Below are 10,888 nucleotides of genomic sequence, written 5' to 3' on the forward strand. Positions count from 1 at the left end.
AAACCCTAGTACTAAAACAAGTTCTAGTCTGTACCATCCCAACATCAAGGGTCAAGCATCTACTCCTTTTACTTTCTAAATCCAAAAAGGACCGCTCTCTCAGACCCATATTGGATCTCCGAGAACTAAATCTTTACAGTCAGACCACTTCCACATAGTAACACTACAACCGGCACTACTTCTTTTGAAACAGGGTGACTTTCTTTCTACTCTAGATTTAAAGGACGCCTACTTTCATATTCCAATCCATCCGGCTCACTGTAAATTTCTCAAGTTTGTGGTAGCAGGTCAACACTACCAATATAAGGTACTCCCATTCGGAGTCACAACTACCCCCAGAGACTTAACAAAATGTCTGGCGGTAGTAGCTGTGCATCTCAGAAGACAAAGCATACATGTCTATCCCTATCTGGACGACTGGCTCATCAAAGCCATTACATACCAACAATCTCACAAGCCCACTTCCGTAACCATTCAGCTGCTTCATCAGCTAGGGTTTTCAGTCAATGTGTCAAAATCACATCTTCAGCCAAACAACATTCAGGATTACCTAGGAGCCACACTGGATACTCCAAGGGCTCTAGCATTTCCCAATGCAGCCAGAATCCGAAACATTCAGGCGCTCATTCTCAAATTTCAAGCTCCTCAATCACTTCCAGCTCGAGTGTTTATGTAACTGCTGGGAATGATGGCATCTTGCATCATGATAGTGTACCACGCCAGGTTACAAATGTGTCCACTTCAGGAATGTTTAGCCAGTCAGTGGAATCAGTCACACTGTCTATTAACCAATCTAGTGTTGGTAAGCGACCGTACTCAATGCCCTCTCTGCAGTGGTGGAACACCAGAAACCTGTCAAAGGGACGGATGTTCATAGACCCAGTTCCGCAGTGTTAACAGCGGGTGCGTCTCTCGCTGGCTGGGGGGGCTCATCTTCAACAACACACAGTGCAAGGGCTGTAGATCCCACAGCAAAGGTTTGGGCGAAAGTGCAATCTTTCTTGCATGGTATTCCCCCACTTATTGCTGAATTGCTGATGTGCTTTGACTGTGTGTGCACTGGGCTCCTGCCAATCCGGTGCCCAGGGCCTATGTTCCTTCCCTAAAACTGTATTGAAGCTAAAACCCAATTGGCATCTCTGGCCACATGTCAGCCCCTGGTAAATGGTACCATGGGTACCCAGGGCATTGTGACCAGGGAAGACCCCTAAGTGCTGCAGCACTTATTGTGCCACCTTTAGGGGCCCTGCACCCTGACACCCTGTGTGCCATGCCCACAACCCCCACTGCCCTGGCATACATCAGTCACCCCTCTAGCTGGGTGCCCTATGCCAGTGGTGTGGGCACAGGTGCATGAGCCCTGTCCCCCCTACAGTACCCAGGGCCATTCCTAGACACTCAGTGCAGTGATGCCATTAAGAGTATATGGTGCTCCACAGCACCGTAATGGCTACACTGAAGACTGACCAGTTTGATATCAAACTTCTCAGCACATTAAACCCACACTGATGCCAGTGTGGGATTTAATGTAAAATGCACTACTGAGGGCATCTTAGAAATGCCCCCTGAAACATAACCTACAATCCACGTCTTGTCTGAGAGGCTGCCTAGGCTGCCACACAGCAGACATGTTGCTGGACCCCTGGGTGAAGAGCTCCCCGCTCTCCTGGGCCTGCAATAATGCACATCCTTAGCGAGGTGCTAGGTCTCCTCCCCCAGGATAGGCAGGGGGAAGCTTCAAATGCATGCCGCCTTTGTGAGCTTCTCCAGGCCACTTGCTGTACTCGGCACGGGAAACCCTACGTCAGGAAAGGGGGTGTGCCAGTCTGTGCCAACTCCACCCCTCAGGTGGAGGAGGCGAGGTGAAGCACGACTCCGGGCTACCGCTTTGAGGATGGGGAGCCCTACCCACTCAGCTAGGCCTCTGCCCCACTCCCACAGGAGAGAAGCAGTTCATGGGGTGAACCCACCCCAGGACAGGGACCTCTTGGTCCTTGCCCTCGCCCTACCTGTAACGCCCCTAAATTTAGTATTTAGGGGCACCTAACGAGAAAGAAGACCAAGAAGAAGACCTGCAGTGCAGCTGCTAACAAGAGGACAACACCAACTGACTTGGCACCAGCCCTACAGGCCTGTTGATCCTTGAACCTGCGCCTGCTAAATCCCGGCGTCTCCTGCGGACAGCAACCTAGAGAACCCCGGAGGACCTGCCTGCCTTGACCCTCCTAGAGACTGGTACTCCCACAAGCAGTGGTTCTGCTCCAACAGCAATACCCCTGGTGCCAGCCAGGAACTGCAAACCCAGCCCACTCTGCACCCGCCGAGCCTGACCTGTGCCCAAGTGGACAAAGACCCGGAGTACGTCCCCCCGGCGATTCTGACCTGGAATCCAGTGCCCAAGGACCCTCCTCGACGACCCAGACAACGCCTGCAGACTCAGAACCAGTGACCCCTCCAACTGCGAAAAGCAGAGGGTAAGAATTTCTGAAGCCAAAAGACACCCCTGCACCCGGCCCCTTGTGCCCAACTCCGGGGTGCCCACCTATCCTCCAGGATCCCAATTTACCCCTCAAAGTGTTGGTCGCTCCCGAAGATCCTCCGTCCCCGAGCCTGCAGCCTTTGTTCACCTTTCACGATTCCCATTGAATAACATTGAGCGCCTGACTGCTCAAAAGCACCCTGCACCAAAACCACCCCAGAGTACCTCTGGCCATGCAACCTTTGTCCTATCCTACTTCCCCATTTGCCCCGAGCAAGTGACCAGGAGCCCAGCTCCTACAGCTGCGTGGCCTGCTAGCCAGCAGCTGTGGGAGCTGGGCTCTTCATCAGGAATAAAATCACCAAACACATTCAACAAAGGAACCTCCGCTCTAAAGTAGCATCTCGCCTCAAAATCCCACCATACAAGAAAAAAACCATGGGTGGCACATCCTTCCCTGTTCAAGCAGCCAAACTATGGAACTCTTTGCCCCCAACATAAGGTCCACCGACAACCACCTTATCTTCAGAAAACTACTCAAGATTTGGCTCTTCCACCACATAAGCACCATACGCAAACAGAAATTTACAACATATCTCTCTGTATATAAGCATTTGTTTTCACTATAGATCTGTACCTATCTTTGTGTATTACTTTGTATAAACATGTAAAATAATATTATGTTAAGAAAAAAAAAAAAAAAAATTATCTTTGGTCTACATGTACACGCTTCCATTGTGCATCTATGTACCTTCCATGTACTTGGATCTGTGTGTTACTTTTCTCCTGAAAAAGCATATCCAATGCACTACCTATTTCTCATCCTGTGCCTCTATCAATATCTTTAATCTACATATACTTACTTCGTTTATGTATCTATATGCTTTCAATGTACTTCTATATATTTATCACTTTCTTCTAATTTAGCATTTCCAATGCACTATCCTATTTCTCAGCCTATACTTCGCTCAATAAATCTTCTATCCCAACCTTCTGACTCATCTCAAACTTCTTTCTACTACTCCTTCCAATGCACTACCCTATCTCTCATCCTATACATCTATCAATACATCCTCTACATCCACTCTCATTTATCCCAAACCCCTTACCACTACTATGGTCGCCAAAAATAAGAATCCTACACTCTTTTTATCCCTTCACTATCCAAAATAAGAATCCTACACTCTTTTATCCCTTCACTATCCTTTTCAATCAAAATTAACAGACTAACATGTTCACTTCTCAAATTCCATATTCAACTATACGAATATACTACCCAAATAACTGAATAACATATCCACTACTCCAATTACTTCATATTTATACTATACTAATTTTCAACACTAATCCTTTATGGGTTCCGGAGTGGCGTGCTACTCGCCAGAAAAGCGCTTCAACACCCATCAGGGGGAACAAGTGCTATATGGATGCAAATCTTTCTTCCCTTTTTATCCCTCTGCTATTCTTCTCGCTCCAAGTAACTAATATCCACCACTGAAATTACTTCATATTTCACCATATTAATTCACCACTAATCCTTTATAGGCTTCCTGAATAGCGTGCGTCAACAAGCGCTATATAAATACAAACACAAACCTTTGTCGTCCTCCTATCCTTCTGCTATCATTCCAAATAACTGACTAACCTATCCACTACTTAAAATGTACTTGCATGTTTCACTATACTAATTCAACACTAATCCTCTATGGGTCCCGGAGTAGCGTGCTGGTCCCCGAAAAAGCGCTTTGACGCCTCGTCGGGGGTAGTAAGCGCTATATAAATGCAATTGCAATACAATTACAATACAACCGAAGGCCCCCTGCCTCTCATTGAATAACATTGGGTCTAACTACCTCTGCACCCGGCTGCCCCTGTGCCGCTGAGGGTGTACCAACTGTACCTACCTGACCCTGGGAGACCCCGGAGTCTATGCCCAAAACCTAAACTCTGCCAGTCGAGTACTTACCTAAAAGCCGATAACTCACTTTTCTTCCATAGGTGAACATTGACTGGTTTCACTTGGAAATTCTTCTAAGTGTGGAGTTTTTGAACTTTAAGATATTCACCTAAAATCAGCCGAACTACGAATTTCTATTTACTCACCTGTTATCAGGAATGACCTCAGGGCTGCACCTTTTAGCCCAGCACAAACCGTGAAAAGTAATTCTAACCGTACTTACCAGTAACCTGAATTTTCTTCCATAGGAAACCATTGACTGTTTTTTCTGTGAAATTTCTTTTAAGTGTCGATTTTTGCAAACTACAAATATTCTTTAAAAATCGTACCAACTACCAAAACTTAATTACCTACCTGTTTTAGATCAAGGTCCCAGTGCTGAACCTAGGAGTCCAGTATTGGGTTACAAAAGTAATGTGAACATACTTTACCTACAAACTGAATTTCCTTCCATAGGGTAACATTGGTAAATTCAACTGAAAAAGCTTCTGTCAACTTTTAAAATACAATAATAATCCTTAAAAATCACTACTGTAACAAACGCTTTTGCTTGACTGTTTACAGCTCACGTCCCAGGACAGAATCCCGGATCCAGTCCTGTGGTTAGAAAAGTAATCTTCAAAGTAATTAATTGCATTTAACTGAAAATTCCCATTGAGCTCAAGGTTGCATTGTTTGAAATTGTTGCCTATTGCAACAAACTGTAACTATTATATTCAAAGAGTCTATTGCCTATTTGAAAAGTATTTAACTGAAGTAATCTATGCTGAGAGTATTTTCTGATACCTTGTTGGTTCTGAAAATAAAATACCTATATCTTTTGATACAAAACAATTGGCCTAGAGTTCAGTTCTTGAGTATGTGAAACCTTTTGCTGACTGAGTGTGTACAACAAATGCCTTGCACTGTCCTCTGGTACTGCCTTACTGCTCGCCCAAGCTACCACTTTGGACAGTAAGGCTATGTCTAGTTTTAGCATCTGCCATACCTCTGGAGACTGTGAACTCTGTGCACACTGTACCTTACTTTGGTCCAGTATATACAGAGCCACTTTCTTACAAGGTTGCTTCAGATCAATCATTTTGAGCTCATGGCAATCTTTCTTGCACTCAAAGCCTTTCAAGATCACCTATCTGGCAAAGCGGTACTAGTCCGAACCTATAACATGACAGCTATGTATTGCATACAGAGGCGGGGTGACCCACTTTCCAACTGTCCCACTTAGCCCAAGACGGCTAGAAGTGGGCGATTCACCACAATATTTATCTCCTAGCGGAACACCTACCAGGAGTCAACAATCAGATTGCGGATCTACTCAGCAGACCGAGGTATCAAGTACACGAGTGGGAACTTAACCCTCAAGTTCTCCACCCATACTTCCAAGTCTGTGGTGTCCCTCACATAGACCTGCTTGCAACACCCGAAAACATTAGACAATACTTTATGTATGAACTGGTCAAGGATATTTGCCTACGCTTTTACGCCTCTCCTACTCATTCCAAAGTGGTTCGGAAACTCAGGCAAACATCCCTCACGCTCATACTAGTGGCTCCCAACATGGGCACGTCAACTCTGGTTCTCAATCCTGTTGGCTCTCTCTGGTACCACATAAAAATTACATTTAACTCTCAGTCTCCTCAAACAGAGCCATGGAGAAATCAAACACCCAGATCCCAAACAACTGTACCTCGCGATCAGGCTCCTGAAGTCATAGTTTGATTATCTAAACCTTCCACCAGACTGTATGAACATTATTAGAGAGGCCAGAAAACGTACAACAAGGGCCTGCTATGCAGCCAAATGGAAGCGTTTTATCCATTGCAATAACTATCACATCAACCCTCTTGATGTTTCCATACAGAACCTACTGTGCTACCTATTACATTTGCAGCAGTCCGCATTGGCCTACACATCCATTAGACTGCATCTCGCTGCGATAGCAGCCTACCTCCAAAATAGACAACACTTATTATTTTAGGTACCTGTCATCAAAGCATTTATGAAAGGACTAAAGAGTTATACCACCAAAACTTCCACCTACCCCAGTATGGAATCTTAACATAGTCCTCACAAGCTTAATGGGTCCACCATTTGAATCCATGCACAGATGTGAGCTACAGTTCCTCACTTGGAAAACAGCTTTCCTCATTGCCATCACTTCATTGAGGAGAGTGGGTGAACTACAGGCATTAACCATAGAAGAACCCTTTTTCCAGTTCCACAAAGATAAAGTAGTTCTTCTTACCAACCCCAAATTCCTACCTAAGGCATCTGCATTTCACATCAATCAGTTGGTTGAAATACCGGTATTCTTCCCTCAACCTGACTCTTTTGTATTACACCAACAACGACCATTTCGTAAAATCAAACCAATTTTTGTCTCTTTTGCACCACCTCACAAGGGCAATCATAGCTCCAAATCAGGTATTGCTAGGTGGATTGTTAAATGTATTCAGATTTGTTATCAAAAAAACAAAAGGACTCGCAGAATCCCCCAGAACACATTCCACTCGCAAGCCCGGGACTACTATCCCTTTTCTTAGGGAATATCCCCATTACTGATATCTGCAAAGCTGCAACATGGTCTACACCACACACATTCACCAAACACGATTGTGTAGATGTGTTAGCAAGACAACAAGCTATTGTGGGCCGAGCAGCACTCAAAACGTTATTCCAGACAACTCCACCAGTTACAGGATAGCCACCGCTTCAGGGAGACTGCTGTATGGTCTATGTAAAGCATGTGATCTAAATCTCACATGCCTCGAACAGAAAATGCGACTTACCCAGTATGCATCTGTTCTTGGCATGTAGAGCTGTAGAATCTCATGCGCCCACCCCCTCCCCGGGTACCTGTAACTACTGCAGTTCACTGTTCTTACTATACATACTTACCCATGGACCTCTCTATTCTTTACTACTACTCCATTCTCTCGCCCTCTGCGGAAAACATTCTGAGGATAATCGCTGAACATAGCGCTATTACCTAAGGGAGGAGTCCTCTACCTCATGATTAGGAAAACTTCTTCCAGGAAAACAAAGGGCAAACATCCGGACCCAACACTAGATGGCGATTTCATGCAAAGCATGAGATTCTACAGCTCAACATGGCAAGAATAGATGCATACTGGGTGAGTAGCATTTTTCTTTTCAAACAGCTGTACCACCTACAGGTTAGCCACCGCTTTGGAAGAATGCTGCTATATAGTCTATGCAAAGCCTGTGGATCTACGGCACACATTCCTCAAACGGATTATGCTTCTTACCCAGTAAGCATCTTCTGTTGGCATGTAGAGCTGTAGATTCAAATGTGCCCTCACACCTCCCTGGGCAACTGTAGCTGTTTTTTTCATTATTTACATTACTTATGCATGGACATCTCTGTTACTACATTTAATCCATTCTCATCCTCTTGTGAGGAAAAACAATCTAACAATTGAGTCGATGAGCACTATCACCGAAAGGGGGAGTCACCTTACCTCGTGAATAGGAAAGACCTCTTCGAAGAAAAAAAAAAACTTGCAAAGATCCGGACCCAATACTAGATGGCAGGAGTATGCAAAACATGTGAATCTACACCTCTACATGCCAACAGATGCTTACTGGGTAAGTAGCATAATCCTTTTTATCAACTGTGTACTTTTCCTTTTTCCTGGATACCTGGTTTCAAGAGGTCATAGCACTCTTAATATCAATCCCATCAGCTATTAACCACAATCAAGAAAAAAAGGGCTGTGCAAAAGGAGGGCTGACAAATTGTTAGTTGTTTTAAAGTATGTATTTGTGATATATCATTTTCTCCTTAATTCAGTTAATAGAGCTAAATCTAAAACCGAAGGATTGTTCAACAACAAGAGTTTTTAGTCGTTGATGTATGTGCTCCTTGCAGCTATAAAAGCAAAGACTTAATTGGTTAGTTTAATTTCCCACCTAAACAATGCATTTTGTTAAACCCTGCAGTTTGATTTTTGGCAGAATATTTCTGGGAACAAACCATAGTTCTCGCAAGGCAAAGAAATGAAACCACGAAAGTGTCGCAGCATAAAACAAAAAAAATCCAGATTCATGCATGCAGATTGCAACTAATACATTCTTAGGAAATGTGGGTACATGCCCATCTTGCCTAACATTCATGGAATCAAGGATATTCTGCAAATTTAATATATTGACAGTCGCACCACAAGACCGAATTCATATTTCATAGCAACCAGGTCTAAGACCAGTTTGGTAACTCAAATGTATATCACCATTAAATACTTTTTTATGAACACATTTATTGACGTGTACTGTGGGTATTTATATTGCATTATCAGTACATGTTCTAACATGTAAAACACGGTGGTATTCTATGTTAAACCGCATGCATCCATCAATCTGTTCTTTGTAGCGCCTTGTAAGAAAAGTCAGATAGGTTTATAATAAAACATTCCGTCCACTACACCCGCCCAATCTCCTCGTAATTTGACACTTCTGGGGATCCGAAGGGGGGTGTTATTATCAATGCCCAGTGTTCTAGGTCCAATGTGTCTTTATTTTGCCGTTTCTTGGCAATATCAGTTTCCGCAATAATGTTACTTAATGTACCAGACATCCTCTTTGAATCTTAATCTACATTTGATATTTGTATATCTTATGCTTTATGGGCCTCTTGGCATTCCAGTTTTGTTATTTGAAAGTAATTCCAGTTTCTCGAGGAAGCAGTATGGATTTCTTTCTTTAATGGGCAGACTTTTTTGTTGCAGGTGACTTGCAAGATTTTAAAACGGCTAATTGTATTCTACATGTTTGAGAGTTTTTTCTCAGGCTGCTATTATTCCATTTGAGTGGTTGGACATCGTTTTTTTAAATGTTCATTGGTGAAGTTTGTGTTGTGTAACCCCTGGGGTCTCGATGTAAGGCATGCCCAAATATACCTCTTCAACCCAGTGATGCACTTCACAGGCAGACGCCATGCACAGCAGGTCCTTGCTTGTGTTAGGGTATAAAGCATTGTGAAACCTAAACGCAAAACATTAATGTAGTTACGTTTCTATACATGGGAAAGAAATAAAATGCGTTATAAAAGATTAAATTGACAGTTACTTTTATGGTGACTGATGCATAGATCATTTGTTTGCAGATTTGGTGGAAATAAATGATGTGGCCATGTTCAGTTGATGCATGCAGTTATTTGTCTTTTATTCTGCTTTATAAAACTTTGAATAACTTTTTTCGTAGACAAAGCGTCACCAAGAAGGTCACCCCGTAAGAGAGCCCAGAAGAGGTCGGCAGGATCTGATGAGTGAATGAATACAAAGCATGAACAGTTAATATTTCAATAATCCTGCTTTCCAATCAGGATGGTGCAGAGAAGCAGTGTCAACCTAGCAAGAGGAGCCAGTATAACATTTGGACTGCGCAGTTAGTTTGACTGCAGGAAATTGCTGGATGTGTACGTCATTTAAAAAAATTAATTAAATTAAACATCTTTTTTTCCTACATATCAAGGTACTTATATTCTTTTGGTAAGTTACATTTCCACATGGAATTGTAGCAGAGCGTGATATGTGCCTTAGGAATTCTTTGTCATCCTATGAAACATGCTGTCATTTTATTTTATTCCCACTAATCGAATGAAATGGTCAAGTACCGCGATCTGATTGTCTTCAGTGTGTTGAAGGATCACATCCTGTCTTTCCGAGCTTCCCTTCGCTTCAGTTTTCGCAGTACATGGATTTTGCAAGACTGTTTCAAAATATATACCCAATCCTTTGAATGGAGATATGTATTTCTAATGGTACACTGCTTTTTAGTGTGGCTCTTCTAGCTGCTGTGGGACTTGCTCATTGTGGTGGTAACTTGTTGGCTGCTGATGCAATCTTAAAGAATTTTTGTGCATGTGGAGAATTGAATTTACATGTGTACAACACGTCCCAGATAGGTATTTTAAATTTCGGAAGTGTTTTTTATGCGAAAATCATTTTTGGTAAATGTACTTCATTGACTGACTTAAAGATTGTGATATCAAATAAAATACATGTTGTGTAACTGTTCTAGTTCCCTGCCATGCTAACCCTTTAAAGCAAGACCACTTACCAGAATACAAGCAGATTTTTTTTCCGTGCCATCAACATGCAAGTTAAGTTTGTACATTGGACAGAGACTGCAAGGTATTTGTACATTTAAAAGTAATACTTTTTGTAAATCAAGTCGAAGTGCAGTTGTACAAAGGATTTCTTTCATTAAAAAGGTAAATCAAACTCTTCAGTACTTCAATTTTATGAAATCAAAAGTGCTAATGCTTTTACAAAACTGTTAAATGTAATTTATGTTCTCAGATGTTAATCAGTCAGTTCACAACATTACATTGTGTATTGAAGGTGTGAATGCATTGTTCAACTTTGCTTACCGTAAAAAGTAATCTCTGAAAGCAATTTAATTCATTAAGACTTCATTGCGATTATTCATCA

The 10,888-nt window shown here is 42.7% G+C and overlaps 1 protein-coding gene across 1 annotated transcript in view; it reads left to right on the forward strand.

Moving 5' to 3' along the window:
* Nucleotides 1–10,678, forward strand: part of SSR1 (signal sequence receptor subunit 1) — a 175,442-nt gene extending 164,764 nt beyond the window's left edge. Inside the window, exon 8 of the mRNA XM_086965019.1 lies at nucleotides 9,657–10,678. Within this exon, the coding sequence (XP_086821145.1) occupies nucleotides 9,657–9,724 (68 nt within the window). The 3' untranslated portion in view covers nucleotides 9,725–10,678. The remainder of the gene's footprint in view (nucleotides 1–9,656) is intronic.
* Nucleotides 10,679–10,888: the final 210 nt, after the last annotated feature.

Source organism: Lissotriton vulgaris, chromosome 4_1, assembly GCF_964263255.1.
Source record: "Lissotriton vulgaris chromosome 4_1, aLisVul1.2, whole genome shotgun sequence".
Lineage (NCBI taxonomy): Eukaryota > Metazoa > Chordata > Amphibia > Caudata > Salamandridae > Lissotriton > Lissotriton vulgaris.